The 17,804-nt window shown below is 32.4% G+C and overlaps 1 protein-coding gene across 1 annotated transcript in view; it reads left to right on the forward strand.

Annotated features, from left to right (window-relative positions):
* The window catches only part of LOC150103770 (dolichyldiphosphatase 1-like), an 85,280-nt gene extending 69,129 nt beyond the window's left edge, over nucleotides 1-16,151 (forward strand). The window contains exons 5-8 of the mRNA XM_090396539.1: nucleotides 755-853; nucleotides 2,506-2,634; nucleotides 9,283-9,372; nucleotides 12,954-16,151. Of these exons, the coding sequence (XP_090252665.1) occupies nucleotides 755-853; nucleotides 2,506-2,634; nucleotides 9,283-9,372; nucleotides 12,954-12,993 (358 nt within the window). The 3' untranslated portion in view covers nucleotides 12,994-16,151. The remainder of the gene's footprint in view (nucleotides 1-754; nucleotides 854-2,505; nucleotides 2,635-9,282; nucleotides 9,373-12,953) is intronic.
* The last annotated feature ends 1,653 nt before the right edge of the window (nucleotides 16,152-17,804 follow it).

Below are 17,804 nucleotides of genomic sequence, written 5' to 3' on the forward strand. Positions count from 1 at the left end.
TGAAAAACATTTTCTTTCTCCATGGAATTCTCCCACTTCTGGCCCATCCTATATATGCTCAATCCAGTGCACTTGTAACTACTCCTACATTGGTGAAATAGGACACGAGACAACACATCAAATTTAACAACTTTGGTAAATCAGGCTTTCTGACCACACATAAAACCATAGAACACTCTACCAAATTGATTGGAAGGGAGCCTGTTCTTACATCCTACTGAAACTTGGCACTGACACAAATTTAAGAACATAAAATTTTGATCAATCATCCTAGTCTAAACACAATAATGGTGGCATAAAGATTATAAGAATATGGAGGGTATACATTCATCCACGTAACTTATTTCAAGTTCTCCAGCAAATCCTCACTCCAGGACTCCGAGTAATAATTTCAGCTCTTATTTCATATTTTGGTGATCACCAATAGTGTTTTAATTTATCTCAATAATTTTAGCTGAGTAGATAACAGGATTCTTCTAGCTTAGATGTAATATTTTTTTTTTTTTTTAACCCAAGGTCAGGCCAGTAGTGTTTAGCATACTGTGTATAATGTAACCTGTTTATTTGTATATATACTTCAGATGATGACCTTGATGTGAAGGTCAAAATGTTGGTGATTAGAGTAGTGTCAATATTTATTATGAGTTTCTTATAAATTATATGTTATAAGCTTATAACTTATTTATAATTATCATTATTTAATTACCAAAGGCATGTCAGATGTAGCTGAAATTCCGTTTGATAATTTTCATAGGTTACATCATTGCAACAACAGTTATCCTTTAGAAAATGCTTGGAAATATGCTGCTACTATAAGTGCTTTTTGGGCTGCCTTAGTTGTGTCATATAGTAGGTGAGTATCCAATCCAGTTAAATTATAGAAAATGAATAAAGGAGTGTTTTTTTTTGTCTGAAATGCTCAATTTCTTTTAAATTTTCTTGTGCTATTCATAGGTTTACATTTTCAAATTATCATTCATTTTGGAATTTGAAAATATACCTTTGATTTAAAACTATAGTTCATCCAAAACAAGTTGGAGAATAGTAGATGTGTTGCTGATCATGAATATCACAAAAAAATCCACTTGAATTTCTTTCTTTTTCAATTTCTAAATTGTTAATATCATAACACTCATCTATCTTGTGCTTTGGTTTTGAATCTGAGCTAATGGATGCTTGGAGCCCAATATCTTCTGGAGACTTTTGTGGCTGATATTTCTGTGCCCCCTCCCCTCCCCAATGTCATTTTGCAGTATATTTCAGTGCACAAAGAACTCGCAACAATAGTTAGTTTCTTTTGACCTGTGAAGTTAATCAAACAATACTTCCTGATTTTTGGATATGATGCCTCTACAGTTGTAAATTTCTTATAAGAATGAAATATGTGCCCTTTTGAAAAATCAGGATTCAAATCCTCTCAAAATGCAAGGAATGTTTCCTTGTGTTTTTTAGGAAAAAAAAAGAAATTGAATTTTTTCAATTGCTGTAGTGCAGTGTTTCCTGAACTTTACATATCCAGATACTGTTTTTTCCCATATAATTTTTTGCAGTCCATCACTTATTATTACATGATACTTACAGCCAAAGACTCATCGAGGGAGGGCACCTACTCTACAACTCTGTCTCCCCACTCAATCCACTAACTACAACGAACTGCAACGACTACCATCATCTACCCCCCACACCACCACCACCACCACTGGTATTTTCACAGACAATCACAAACATCTGAGCCCACAGTGGGATTCAAACCCGCAGCCTTTTGGCTGGTGAGTGGATACGCTAACCACTCACCAACCAAGCCAGCAATATAATATATTCATATAATACAATATATAAAACAAGTTTATATTATATAATACATCTATGTATGTATGTATGTCATTTGTTTGTATGAATTAAAATAGAGTTGTAATAACAGTAAAAATAACTGCTATTTTTACTGGCATCTGTTATGTTAGGCAACTAGGCCAGGACTAAGTATTTGTGTATGTGTGTAGACCTTATTAAATGTGAATAAACAGTAGTTACACATTTCTGTTGTTTAAGTTAACTTAATTGATTTTTTTTTAATATCATTTATGTATAATTTGATTTTCTTGGTCAAAAGCTCATTTGCCATATTTGAATTTTTATATTTTCTGCAGACTAGTTCTGGCCTGTGGACCACTTTAGGAACTGCTGTTCTAGTGTATAGAAGTGATTTTCTGTGTGCTAATTGCTAAATTTGATTAATTGGAATACCAAAAGATTGAATCCTTGATTATATTGGGCTGTTATTGTATTTTCACTTTTACTTTTGCAGGATATATTTCAAGATATAATTATGATATCCTGAAATATATGGAAACATGTATTAATAGATGCAAAGTAGACTAATAAAATGATATTGGAAGTATTGTAAATGTTTAAATCAAATTAACTTACCAAGTACTTATAGAATGGCGATTATTATATTCAAAAACTTTGATTGAAAATTATTGTTGAACTTCTTTTAATTTATAGGGTATATCTACAGTATCATACATGGATGCAAGTCATTTGTGGAGCTGCATTAGGATTACTTCTTGCATGTGTATGGTTTGCAGTTACACATTTGGTCCTTACTCCTCTTTTTCCCATAATTGCAGCATGGTAAGTGATATTTTATGAAGTAATTCTATATTGTTAGAGAACAGTGCAGCAGATGCAGGTAGTTAGTGAAAAAGTGTATGGATTTCATCACATTTCTCTTTCACACTAATCTTAGAGGAATTTTGAAATTTATTACTAAGACTGAAGAATTAATGTAAGTGATGAATATAATACAATACTTATAATAGTTTATTAATGCAACTAATAATAGAAAATAGTAATACTACAAATATAATGGTGTTGAACAAGTGATAATATAAAGGCGGACAGGTTAAAGAATTAAATGTAAGAATAAAGAACAGAAAAAAAATTTAGATCTAGGATAATTTTATATGAGAGCACACATAACATACAACACATATGTACTGTGAGACATAACAATTTTAGTGATCTCTTATGTCTTAAAATTCAACTTTGTAAATTTAGTCTCATGAGGTAGTCTGAATCTTTTTCTAAATGCAATATGCATTTAGAAAAATATTGTTGTTAGGTGTTCAAAAAGATTTATGAAGGATTTCTTTGTTTGCTATGGGATCTACTAAGAAGTTTCTGCCACAGCAAAATATACATTATATACAGAAAAATTTACAATGTTATTTCTTACAGATATTATATAATTGTAAAGATAGCTTCCTTATTGGGAATTATTAACTAACAGCTAGCCTTTCAGAGCATCCTCAGCTTCCAAAATAATTGGCATCTTTTTCCACTCAAGTTGTATTTTTCTGTCTGTTACTCTGTACACCAAATCAGATATCTGTTGAAACTTGGAATACTACTCTCACAATTGGGGTGGTGTACCTAAAACCTCTCTAAATTCTTGATGTGGTTCAGTTGATTGACGACCCCTCCCCTCTCTTCAGCCAGTGTTTTGTATCTCACTGCATCTTTTCTACAGATATTTCCATAAATGTTGTTTATGGAAATATCTGCAGAACAGGACATAACTGATACCACAACTAGCATCAGTTATGTCCTGTTCTCTGTTAAACCTACAGCAACTTGAGGAACAACTATCCAACATCTTTTTACAGTTGAACTGCTGACCCACTGAAACTGCTACTCCCAGTCATCTTTCATTCCGTCTATCTCAGTTCTGTGGAATAATCTTTCCTACGAAGTATTTCCCAAGGACAACCTCCAGCTCTTTAAGAGGAAAATTTGTAGATGACTTTACTCTTAAAAGTTACATTCCACAAAACTTACATAATGCAAATTTGTAAGTCAGATTTAACCCACCCATTAATCATATCTGAATGTTTGTGTTTACAGTACTACATTTGCATGTTTTCACAGTTATTTCTGTTTGTTTCATTCACAAAATTAATGCACAAATTTGATTTCAATATTATAATTATTAATTCAGAGTAATATAATACAGTATAAATATTAGGGGAAGCTCCACAACATAAAAATTAGGTCACAACTCCGACCAATAGGCGATAACACAAACACTTCAAAGGCAGAAACACCAAACCGACATGACATAGTATCCACTTCCTCCATGAGTTCAGATGACAACTCATGCAGTTGAAACAGCTCACACCCCGTCAACCCTATCCCTCCTTTTCCCATAAACCCATCCCCTTCCTCTAAAAAAGTTTTTAATTTCAGCCCCCTTTTTCATCTTTTCCCACCCTACAAAAAAAGTGCTCTGCCCACCCTTAAATATAATATATGTATATATATGATATAAAAAAAACCTGGGTTTTTTCAAATTAATTCTCCAAAAATGCCCCCCCCCCCCCCGACATCCTTTCAACACCATAATAGCAGAAGTATGCACGCTGAAGAAAGAAGACAGGCTACAACATCCAAGAAAAGGTATGTGCGAATTTTCTTCTTCTATTATGCTACATATATTTGTCTCTAAAAATACATCTGCAATGCCCTAAGAAATCTTGAGCAAAAAGCCCAATGACATTAAAAAAGGGGCACTCCTGAACAAAAGCAGGCAAAATAGCTTTAAAAATAATATTTTTAAGAGGAGTAACACGGGAGTTTTCCCAGAAAAAAATACCTATAGAAAATAGAATCATCATCATCTATTTCCTGACATGTACCCTCAAGGGGTGTACAGTATATGATAGTACTACATGAAAAATTTACATCATTACTAACCTCCTATCTACAATTTTCCTCCAAATCAGTCTGTTACTTGTCAAGTCCATCAAAATGATGGTAGAAAATAGAAAAACTTTTTAAAAGTTTAATTTGGCCATTTGAACTTCCTTATGAAATTAACAAGGGATGACTGAACAGGATCTTCTTTCTTCTCTTCATATATCTCTCGGTAACAGGCTAAAACATTATCTATTTCTCTTTGGACTTTTAAGAACCGTGAAACATTGATTCCTGATAAAAACAGGGTTTTATCAGGGAATCAGGCCAAACAGCAAAAAGTCAGTAGAAAACAAACTCAACATCAGCAGAAATCAAGAGAGGCACCATCACTACAAGAAGTATCAAGAAGTGCCTTAGAATACCAGAATTGGATTCCTGACAGCTAATACTGATTTGAGGAAAATAATCGATAGGAAGTTACTAATGTAAACTTTTCATCAGCACTAACAGCATCCTGTACATGCATATCAGGAATTTAATCATCATCCATTCAGTGATTTAGGCCCAGTGGCCTGTTCCAGTCTCATTCCATCTTTTTTTTTTGGTTGTCCCCAATTTGTGTATCCTCCAACTGGGTGGTATCGTTTTTTTTTTTTTTTTTTTTTTTTGCGTGTGTGTGTTTCTTGAACTGTCCATTCTTTTGATATGTTCAATCCACTTCCTTCAGTATTCATATATTTTGTCCAATACTGAGTCTATTTTTAATTCTTTACATATTTCTGTGCTTCTTTTTTGTCCCAGAGAGTATAGCCTGCTGTCCTTCACAGTAATTTCATTTCTCCAGTTTCTATTCTTTTTTTTTTCTTCTGCAGTTTTTATGGTCCATAATTCACTTCTGTAAAGTAGAAAAGGCCTTGCCAAAACTTTATAAACTCTTATTCTTGTATACTTTTGAACTTGGTTAGGTTTGAAAATATTATTGATCATTCCTGTTATCTTTAGAAAGTTTGAAATTTTGATGTCAATGTCAGCTTGTTTTATATATGATATAGCATATCCAAGGTTTTTGAAGCAGTTAATTTGTTCTAAAATTTTATTTTCAATCATGATTTTACTTCTGACTGGAGATGGTCTTTTAAAAGCCATGATTTTTGTTTTGTTTTAATATTTGCATTCCAAATTTCTTTTGCACTTATGTTTAAGGCATATATTGATCTTTGGAGCTCATCTTCACTTCTTGCTGATCATCTGCAAACAAAAAGGTATTAAGTATAGTTTCACAATCCAGTTTAAATGCCGGTTTTATATTTTTCTTCCATTTCCTTACCATTTCATCTATGTAGATATTAAATAAAGAGTGGTAACATTGGGCAACCTTGATAGACCCCTCTATTTTTTGATTCTATTCTGTAACTTTTTCATTGATTCTTACAGCTATTTGGTTATTCTGATACATGTTAGTTATTGCAGCAAGCAGCTGATTTGGAATGTTTAAGACTCTATCAAAGGCTTTCTGGTAGTTTACAAATCTCTGTGTTTCTATATTGTATTCATAATGTTTCCATTAAGATTTTTAATGGAAACATTAAAAATGTTTTCATTAAAAATCTTAATGGAAACATTAAGATTTTTAATGGAATTAAAATTTCATTAGAAGAGATTTTCTAATGAAAATTTCTAATGAAATTTCTAATTTCATTAGATTGGAATTTTATATATTGGGATGATAATTGCCTTATTCCAAATTTCTGGGATTTTTCCTTGCCTAGATATTATTAAATTTTAAGTCATTTGATGAAAGCCTGCATATTTCATAAGTTCTGTATTTATTTCATCTCCTCAAGGGAATTTTCCTGATTTACTTTGCTTTGTTGCTTATTGGATTTCTTGTAATATTATTTCTTCCACTGTGTAGTTAGTAGTTAGCATTGCCAGTTTTAAATTCGTTATTATCTTACCATAAGTTTTGGAAGAAGTCCAGCTAGGTGTTCTCTTTGATTATTTCAAGTTTCACTTTTTCTTTTACTTCCTTATTCATATTCCTTAGAATTTTGTGTGTATTTGGTCTCTTCACTGTAATATCTCTTTCCAATTTTGCTATGAAGTTATCCCAGGTTTCTCTGTTCTTTTTTTGGCATGCTTTTTTTTTTTTTTTTTTTGCTATTGCTCTTTATTATTTATAATTAATTTTTGCTTCCAGTGACTTTGTGTTTATTTATCCATTGTTTATATGCTTCTTTCTTGTCTTAGATTATTGCTTCACTGTTTTCATCCTAGTTTCTTATTCCCTTTCTTCTCTTCCATTTTTGTTCCAAGGCTCTGTTGCTGTATTTATTAATATATTTTTTAAAGTGTTCCATTCTATCTGTATATCATAATTTTCTTTTATTTGCTCTAGTTTTCCATTTATTCTTTCTGAATATAAGTAGTTAATACTTTTATCATCCAAGAGTTGAACTAAAAGATTTCTGGAGATTTCTCTTAGCACTGATTTGATTAATTGTGAACCATCTTAGGGGGTCTTGATTTTCCATCTAAGAGATAATGATCAGATTCTATTTCTGCACTTCTAAATACCTGGCTATCTAGTATCATATTAGCTTTTTTCTTGTTAGCTATTAATCATTTCATCTTCTTTATGCCCTCTTTTACCTTGCGATGTCAAGGGTTTATTAATCATTGGACCTCAAACCATTCACAGGATAAAGTGGTCGGCCTTGTGCTCCAGTGTATCCTATGTCCTGTAGTGTTGAGTTCTCAAGGCCAGTTTACCTGCTTTGCAGGATGAAAAACCCCAGGATAACTGGGAGAAAACCCTACTGTCCATGCCCAAGACCGGCTAACTTGGCTATGACTGAGGAAGATCCTTCAGCTCCTCACGTCACCAACGGGAATCGAACCTAGGACACTCCTTCCCCAGGCATATGGTTGCAAAGCACACAGCCACTAGGCTAACTGTGTGGACTGTTAGCTATTATATAGTCTATTATACTTAGGTTTCTTGTTTCCCAAGTGAATTTATGGCAATCTTTTGCTTGAAAAATGTTACTAATTTTTAAGTTATATGTGGAAAAATCCCTAAATCTCTATCCATTTCTATTGCATGTTGTTTCACCATTTGTTTCTATGTTTGTACCTAGTGGAATGTTCTCTACTCTGACATTGAAATCTCTTATTATTAATAGATAATCATTTGGATTTATTTTATCTTTTATTTTTTTGTAAAAGGCATTATCTTCTTCTCTTTGTTCCTCTGAGGCATACAGACCAACAATAGTCATGAAGCTACAGCTTATTTGTAATCTTAGTTCTAGAATTTTCTTGCGCCAGTATTTGTAACGTGTGATATTTTTTTAAAAATTGATTTGTGAATAAAAATCATTACTCCTGCTTCTGCTCTTTTCTTCCTTTTTGATTCCACTGTGGATATAGATGTAATTATCTCTTTCATCTGAATCTTTTTGTTCTTTCTTTGTTATTACTGCTAATTTAATATTTCTTTCTATTAGGGTTTTGTCTAGATCTTGATATTTGTGATGGATAATCCTGACTTTCCAAATAGAAATATTCCAGATATTCTTGTTTATTTTCATTCTTTTTCTTTTCCTTATCCTGCTCATATCTGTTAACATGTCTGAGTCGTTTTCCAGAGTGACAATCCAGTTAATTCTTTCTTGAGACATTGGAGTAAGAAAAGATTCAGCTGTGTTGGTTATCGGTCATTCACAGCCTAGTTTGGTGGGCTGCCACCTTAGGGCTTCCAAACTTGTCCCAAGTCTCCCTTCTCTTGTTTGTAACAAGCTTCCTGAACAAGCAACCCCGGAACCCGAGCAAGGTTGCTTGGGTTCCAGGGTTCACCACGTGGAGGTGAGAATTGGATCGGGGAGGAGAGGCTAGGTGATTCTACTTGAAAGGATCATATATTGCTCATCCCATCCCCTTTAAATCCCATCAGGAATTTAATGATTATATAAAATTTTGATGTTCGACAGGTATTTATATTTTAAAAAAAAAGTACATTAATCAAAGTATATTGTTATGAAGTGCATTGTAAAAAAATGTATATTGGCTCCTAAAATTTTTACAAGCTTGTCTATCCACTGTTGGTTTATATTGTTATGGTGGCTACTATTGCAGCTAAAATTTCACTATTTAAAATATTTAAAGAAAAAAAAAGTACAAGTTAGTAGTATTCCTTGTTATAGAGTTAAATCTTCTTCCAGTGATCAAAGACCAACTTCGCACAGCTAACGATGTACGGAAAAAGTTCACACAAGGAATATTATTGCCAAACGAATACAGTAGACCCTTGCTATAGCAAATTTCAGCTTTGTTCCTATGGAGCTTTTCAGCTGCTTGTTGTAATTGAAGTTGTTACAATAGTGTTTGCTATAGATGTAGCTGACTTATGTGAGTTTGCCATTAAACCAAAGTGAGCAGTGACTCATGGTGATATTTAAAAAATTGCTGAAAAATGAGAATATTGAGTACTATAAAAAGCTAATACTGTTCAAAGTGAGATAAGTAAATGCAAAAAATAAACAATTTCCATAAGTGATTTAATGTATTTTTTTCTTATTTCAGGCCAATAAGTGAGCTCCTTATGTTGCGAGATACCACTCTAATACCAAATGTGATGTGGTTTGAATACACGTCCCATAGAACAGAAGCCAGGTAATTATTTTTATGTTGTATAGGTTATTTATAATGTTGATTAGAATCACCATGTGTTGAATATCAGAGTTGATGCAATGTTATGTAGTAGCATGGGGGGGCGAGAAAGAGAACAGGCACCATCTTTTGGCATTGTCGTAATTCATATTTGCTGTTACTTTATTCATAATAATTTTGAAGTGTTTACTAAAACAGAAAAAATAAGATGTAATCTTATTTTTTCTGATTTTATTTTTTTGAAGAATTACTGTATCTTGAAACTTATGGAAGACTGACTTTAGTTGGAAGACCACCATATTCCTTGCTGAGCTCTTCAGAGTCTTAGCAGATAAGTGGAAAAGTGCAATGGAGACATAAAAGTTGTTGGGGGAGATGTTGCATAGGGTAATTGGGGTGGGAGGATGAGAAGTCAACTCTGGAAAAAGTTATATAAGTAAGGAAGTGAAAAGGAAGATTTTGCACAACTAGTGATAGACAAGTGGCGTGTTGGTAGTGAATGTTTTCAAACTAGATCTAATATGTATTGTGGTCTATGAAACTTGTATCTTATGATGAGTCATCTGACTTCATGGAAGGTTAGAATAACCATTTTAATTATTTTCAAGCATTGTAGTTTTAGTGGCATTCTTGCCCATAAAATATGGAAATCCAAACATGTTAGTATCGTGGTAAATCCAGAATTAGATGATTCTTGAACCATGCTTTAAAGATCAAATGTGGATCCCATCAAGTCTTTACTAAGCAAGACATGATTCACTTACCAGGTGTTAAAAATCATCTACCATCTGAAGCCTTTAATAAACATTCATACTACAGTGGAATGTAATCCTTTGAATTAATATTCAGGTTCCATAATTAAAGTAAATGCTTTAAGTGGCATTTCTAATCAGAAATTTTGGATTAAGGTTTTTTTTTTTTTTCATACTTTTTATGCATAAAAAGAACTTACATATCACTAATGTAAAAGCTAGTTTTACATTATGTTCTCATTATTGCATGATACTTCTGGTGAATTCATCAGTCTCTCATAATTGCTATTGATTCTTCACCCTTTCCAGGTCATCACAGAAACATATTCTGTATTTTGATATTTTCATATGTTTTCCTTGCATTTGAAAACTTAGATTTCCAACTTTCTTCAATTAAATGCAGAAGCGTCTCTGGTTTGGAAATGGTGATTTGTTTGTAATTCTATATTGAGTATCTAGCTCTGATAGGATTGTTGCTGTCATTCATAGCAATCATTCCACTATATGATAATTAATACTTACTTAAGGAAATGTGCCATTACGTCCTATAGTGGATGGCATTGATTCCCGCACTTACAAACTAGCTAAATATTTAGCCAAAGCGCTCTCACACTATACTGGCAACACACCATCATATATAAAAAACTCGGCCCACTTCAAAGCCAGTATAGAAAACCTTACACTCCAACATAATGACATAATGATCAGTTTTGACGTCTCCTCCTTATTCACAAATGTCCCCCTCAAAGAAACCTTAGAGCTAATCCAAGCTAAATTTCCTCCCGATATCTCAGCCCTATTTCAGTTCACAATGAACTCAGGCTATTTTGTTTGTCAGGAAAAATTCTACAAACAAATAGAGAGGACAGCCATGGGTTCACCACTTTCCCCACCCTTGGCCAACTTCTTTATGGAGACTTTTGAAGAGAAAGCCTTAAACTCTGCCCCACAAAAACTTACCATATGGCTTTGCTATGTTGATGATGTGTTCACTATTTGGCCACATGGCCCGGATACACTCCTCTCCTTCCTAACACACTTAAACAATCAACACCCTAGAATCAAGTTCACCCTGGAAAAAGAGGAAAACAATAGCCTTCCCTTCCTAGACACACTAGTCACCTGCCAATCTGATGGTACCTTGGTTTTCTCAGTTTTTAGAAAACCCACCCATACAGGCAGATACATTCACCCCCACAACAATATGGAGTTAAGACACTATTCAACAGGGTTAAACTAATCTGCTCAAATGATCAAGCCCTAACCACTGAACTAATTCACATCCTTAACAATTTCTCAGCCAGTGACTCCCCCTCCCAAAAAAAAATCCAAAAAATACTAAAACCAGATATCCACAACCACCTCCCCCTTCACAAAAAAGATTACTCTAAATTCATCACCATTCCCTACATCAGAGGACCTCAAAAAAACCAACAAAATCCTAAAAAAACATGACTTGACCACTTGTTACAGGCCATATAGAAAATTGGCATCCCTTATCCGCTCCACTAAAGACCAACCACTTCCCCTAGACCTACCTGGTGTATACCAGGTCCCTTGCAGCTGTAAATTGTCCTATTTTGGCCAAACAGGCAGGACAGCAAATCTCAGAACACAAGGACTACATCTGATTTCACCAGTACAGCCACTCTGGGCTTGCAGACCATGCTCTGGATACTCACCACAGAATAAGGTGGAAGAAAGCCACAGTAATACACCGCAGCAAGTTCATATATGAAAGACTATTCATGGAATCAGCCTCAGCTTAGGAACATGCCAAACCTCAACAAATTTGGATGCATGAGACTACCTCAAATTTGGGAAACATAATCAGAAGAACTTCAGCCCAAAGGCCAAGAACACCTAATATAGCCAGCCAGGGGGCACCATCAGGACTTTAGGAAAACGGTCGCTTCCTCGCTTTGTTTCTCATTTGCTGTTATGTAGTACTTGCATGCACGTGTCTTTATCTTAAGTTCCCATGAAGATGGCAACGTGATGTTGCAAAATATCGAAAAGTATATATTAAAGTTGATTTAATTTATATTTCTAGTGTACACTGTCAATTCCTTAAGTATTAATTATCATGTTTAACCAGCATATAAGCCTTTCTAAGCATTCCACAACCCACCTCCCCCCCTCCTTACCATCAAATACCATTACTTTCCCACATCATGATAATGTGGGACAGTCATGTATAACAAAAAAGGACAACTTCACTGCCATGCATTCTTTCAAAATTTTAGATGACTTATCTATGAAAAAAAAAAAAAAAAAGTCTGAGAAATTTATGGAGATAATGTTATCTTATAATACCTCGTAGATCATACACATATTAGTGATGGGAATTAGCTGCATGCTATCATGGCAATCTTATTTTAAAAAGAAAAAAACAGTAGGCAGGCTGGTCATCCTTCTATTTCTACTGAACCATTCTAGGAAATAACACCATGACTGTGACCACAGAAGCCTACAATACTGGATCACCAGTATATAATAGTTAGAACTTAGAAGTATATAGTTTTGACATCCATTAGGGTATAATAAATGTGATTCACTTACTTGACACTTCTGCATTGATGATTGCTGTTAGTTTCAAATACCACTTTCACAGTTTTATGCTCAAAGCTCAAAATATACTGAGCCAAATATTCACAATACTTTGTCCAAAAGGTAATGCTATTTTTACAAAAGTGAATACGATTGTGATTGTTTTAATCTGAACATCATGTTAGTTTGACATGTATGTGCAAATCAAATTATAACATACTGAAATGAATTTAATATATATTTTTTGGAATGTTTTTAACATATTATTTTTGTTGATTACAGAACTAGACAGCGAAAACTTGTGTCTATGAAGTCTCAGTGAAATAGGAAGATATTGTATAGCTCAAATTTACTCAAGAGGACACTATTTTGACAAAAATTATTTCAGCATCTATTGTGAATTGATTGCATGTTATATTGGTGGACCATTTTTCATTTGTTCCCTTTGTAATTTTCGCTATCAGTTATTGCAATGCAAATAGAGGGAAAATAGGAATGGGACTAAGTTGTATGCAAGTATTCAACACATTGAAAACATACTGCAGGACCACCCACACATATGTATGTGTGTGTATATATATATATATATAAAGAATCATTCCATTTAAGAAGTGATAAGAGTATTGGGACTTTGAATATTTGCTTGTTTTTTTTTTTTTTTAAAGAAAAAACTGGTATTTTCTGTATTATCTTAAATATTTGCACTTTGAAACTTAATATTTTGTTATAACAAGAGCACATGCTAAACTGAAATTAATATTAATTTAAAGTGTTAAATTTAACATATGGAATTTTAATGTGTAACGATGTGTGCACACATCGTTACATAAGTGTTATTTAAGATTTCAAAATATTAATACCAGTGGTTTGGAAAAAAGATATAAATGTTATAATTTTGAAAATTTTCAATATTTTACTATATAAAGTTTTACATGAATAAATATTCAAAATTAAGAAAACTTCAGTTATTCATTTGGAATTCATTCCGTTTGTGTCAGATCTTGAATTTGTTTTTTTGCTAGTTTTCTTTCTTCAATGAATGAAAAAAAAAAAAAAAAAAAAAAAAATTTCTCACTGTTTCAATGTTCTTGTGTTCAGAATTCTTATGGCATACTAAACAGATTTTAAAAGGCATGATGCCCATTATTGTAATGGACTTAAAAACAGAACCAAATTATTATGTATTATAATATACAGGATCTGACACTAAATTAACATAAATTTTTGTTATATTTTTCTGTAATCATTAACCATTATTTAGTATGATTGTTGACAATGTCTACCATTCAAACAATTCTAGGAACTGTTTTTCTGAATCTTTTCAGTTCTGTTGTCACATTGCTTCAATATCTTTGAGATTCAAAATAAAACTCTTAATTTTTGGATATGAAATAGTTATAGTATTGAGGGGAAGTAGCAAATGGAGCAGTTTTTTTTTTGCAAAAATTAGAAATTGGTATGTAGAGAGATGCATTTGGCATGGTGCAAAAGTCACTTGGCTAGCAAAAGCCAGTTTGGTCATTTTTATCTGAAGCACTGCTGTAACTGTTGCAAAACATTAAAAAAATTTGGCTCTTGTGAAGGAACAAATTTATAATGAAATTAATGTTCATTCTGTGTTCTGAAATATTGCTTCTGCAAAAAAAAGCGAATGAATATGATTTTATTACATATTACTCATTACCCATTGTCGTGACGACTCCTTTTCTGTCGTGTTCTAAATCTATCTAGTTTCAAGTCACTTTTATGAATAATACAACTAATTACGAAATGATCACCGATCCAAAAGTAGGGAAATTTATATTTATACTGCGCCACCCTATTCTTAGATTAGTCTATATAAATAGTAGGATCAGTTCTAAATTAAGTTAACAGTCATCTCATTAGGCCGAATCATCTATTATCATTTTTACTTGGGGTTCCCGCAAGATTCGAATGTTTATGAACGGTGCAATAATAAGGAATTCAGGCAAACACAATATTTAGATCAACAAAATAAAACATTTAATATATGATATGGTTAACAAATACAAGAACTCTATTTTAAAATGGAACTATACAATTAACTTAACACTTCTTCTTAGGTCACTGATGCTAATTCAATGTTCTAACTTTCATATACTATTCACAGTCTCAAAAACACAAATCTTCTTATCTCAAGTTAATATAACAATTTCACATCTTATTCAGTCTTCACAAATCTATCAGCTCAATGTTTATATTCACAGTAGGCAATAAACTACGTAAGCTATATTCCAAGCAAATATATTCCCGGACCTTGAGCATCGGAGGTATATTACAGTTAATGCTAGAATAGAGAAACTTATACAACTACTCTTACCAGACAAATTCTTCAATACATCAAATTATTGAGAGAGCACTTATGAATTAACTTAATTAACATTAGCGGAACACACATAACAAATATTCTCCATAGTTTAAACTGTATTACTGTAAGTCGCACTTCACTATTCCAAACAACAGTAATTAGGTACTAATATCTTTTCCTGTTCACTTTTCTCCAAGTAACCAATATAACCTTTTCCTAGGGCAACATAGAATTTAATCGTAATCCAGATTAACTGGAACTAATCAGAATTTTCGCATTGACTGTCCAGTTTCCTTTTATCTGATTACGGCATCAACCTTTCTTCATAACAACAGCAGTTTTCGCTTATAACATTAAACTTTATGTTTCACTACTTATAGGTTCACTTCCGAACACTATACTCATAAATCTCTGCCCTGAGGATTATATAATCTTGATTCCGCAAAACTCTCTCCTCACTCTTAATAATAATTCTTCTCTATCCCTTTCTTATCTCCTCTATGACTTCCACTCTTCTCTATATATCTATCTCTCTTTATATGACCTTCACTCCCACCTTACGTTCGAACGCCACGCTCTACTCCACTCGTGGTTGTTTACGCGTGCGTCTCCATGACAACAGACTGCACGTAAACATTTCGCTAATGTAATGTATGGTCTAATATTATTCATGAGTGATTACATAACATTAAATATTTCACAAATAAAAACAACAGAATATTTAAGCTACTTCTTTAACTTTTTGATTACGTATACAGTTAAATATAAATTATCACTTTACATTACACCACATATATTTAGTTATACAAAATTCTAAACATATTATTATTTTATAAGTTAATAGCAGGTCAGATTTTGAGTAAATATTTAATTAGTAATTCTTATTTAAGGAATAATAAACAATTTTATATAAACCATGATTAATATTTAATAAGCCATGTTAAATGTGAATGAAAAATAATAAATTACATAACATAGCTTCATTCACAATTTAACACCATGTAGTTGTTTTAGCCCTTTTAGTTATATAGTTAACTTAATTTCATATGGAATGTAAATCAAGGACAAATTAAAATGTTATACCAGTATATAAAATAAGCAAACAAGCACAAGTACAGATTTTTTTTTTTTCCCCATTTATCAATTTTTTAAATAAAAAAATCAGTATTTACAGTAATATGAAATACATTATATATTTGGTTTAATCCTTTATCCAAGTGTGAGCAAACAAAGTGTGCGCCTACTTCAGGTGCAAACTTTGTTTGCTTACATGTGGATAAAGGATTAAACCAAATATATAATTGATAGCATAGCCAAGTGAAAAAACTTCCATCAATGAAATACATTAATATACACATTTCGCATGTGCTCATACAGTTTAAGAGTTGTTTTTTTAGATAGTTTTTAAGCTGCTGCTCTTTGTTTGTACATATTCTGTAATTCTTTCTTTTTTTGTAATTCTGCCTTATCCAGAAGATTTTTAAGAGGTTACTGAAGAAATAATGTTTATCCTGATTTTTTCATTTAGTCTAAGAAAGAATTCTCTATAGCCAGTTACAGACCAGTTGTTGATGATGAAATTGCCACACATTTTCCTAATGCATGCCAATTCAAAAAATATCTAGTTTAATTTATAATGTTATTTCTTTGTAAATTGTATTTTTAATTTTTTTTTATTCTTGACTTTTTTTCTGTGTATAATCCATAAACAGTTTATATTTACTGTTTATGGATTATAAACAGTAAATTTATTTACTGTTTGTGCAGTAAATACTTTCCTTCAGAGGAATTTTCTTTGTCATATTTTGTGAAGCATAAAATTCATTTTAAAGATAATTTAAATATTGTATTAATTCATTTCAATTCTTTTAGTTGATCATCAAAAAAAAAAAAAAACTAATTTTCTAAGTTTTCCATGATAACATTTTTGAATTCCACCTAACAAATTGCATTCCTTACCATTTATGTTAAGTTCTCATTTTCTGCTATTAGAAAATGTCCTTGCATTCTCAACATACAGTAAGTTACATAACATCTGGATATTTTCAGCCTGGCAGTGTGTCCCCCCCCCCTACAGCTGGCTGAAAGAGATTTCCCTGAAGAATATGTCATCAGAATATTTATTTTTATATTAATATATTAAATGCTAGCCTAGATGACCATGTGGATAGCATATCTACTTTTCATCCACCAAGCTGTGAATTTGAATTTATATCCTGCTGTACCATGAATATTTGTGAATGTCTGTAGGTAGCAGATGATTTTCATTACCTAGCAAAGGCCTGAAGTGGCTTGAAAAAGTGTTTGATATTTTGAATTTTATTTATATATTTTTTTCTATGAATCTTGCCCATAAAAAGATTGTAAACATACATTTAGTACAGTATGAATCTTACCCGCATCCTTTTATGGGTAAGATTCATATAAAAAATATAAATAAATTCAAAATCTAAATCTGTATTTATTTTTAATGTTAATCATGCCAATGGAAGGTGTAAACCCACAGCAGCACAGTGGGTGGGTTGAGCATTAGATAATCTGAAAACCCTATAGAGACGAAACGTGTTCCTTTTTCAAGCTGCTTCAGTAATTAGGATGACACTCAGTCTGGGATAGTCCCAATGATAATTGTTTTCCACTTTAGACATTCACAGACATCCATACCACAGCAGAATTTGTTCCACAGCTTGTAGGTTGAAGGCAGAGGCACTACCTACTCATCCACTATGTGGATCCTCTTTGTATAATTAGATGATCTAATTGTTGGATGTCTTGTAACTTACTGTAAATTTATTTCTTGCAAA

The sequence above is a fragment of the Typopeltis vanoorti genome, chromosome 8 (genome assembly GCF_054136105.1).
Source record: "Typopeltis vanoorti isolate ZY-2024b chromosome 8, IOZ_Tvanoo_1.0, whole genome shotgun sequence".
Lineage (NCBI taxonomy): Eukaryota > Metazoa > Arthropoda > Arachnida > Uropygi > Thelyphonidae > Typopeltis > Typopeltis vanoorti.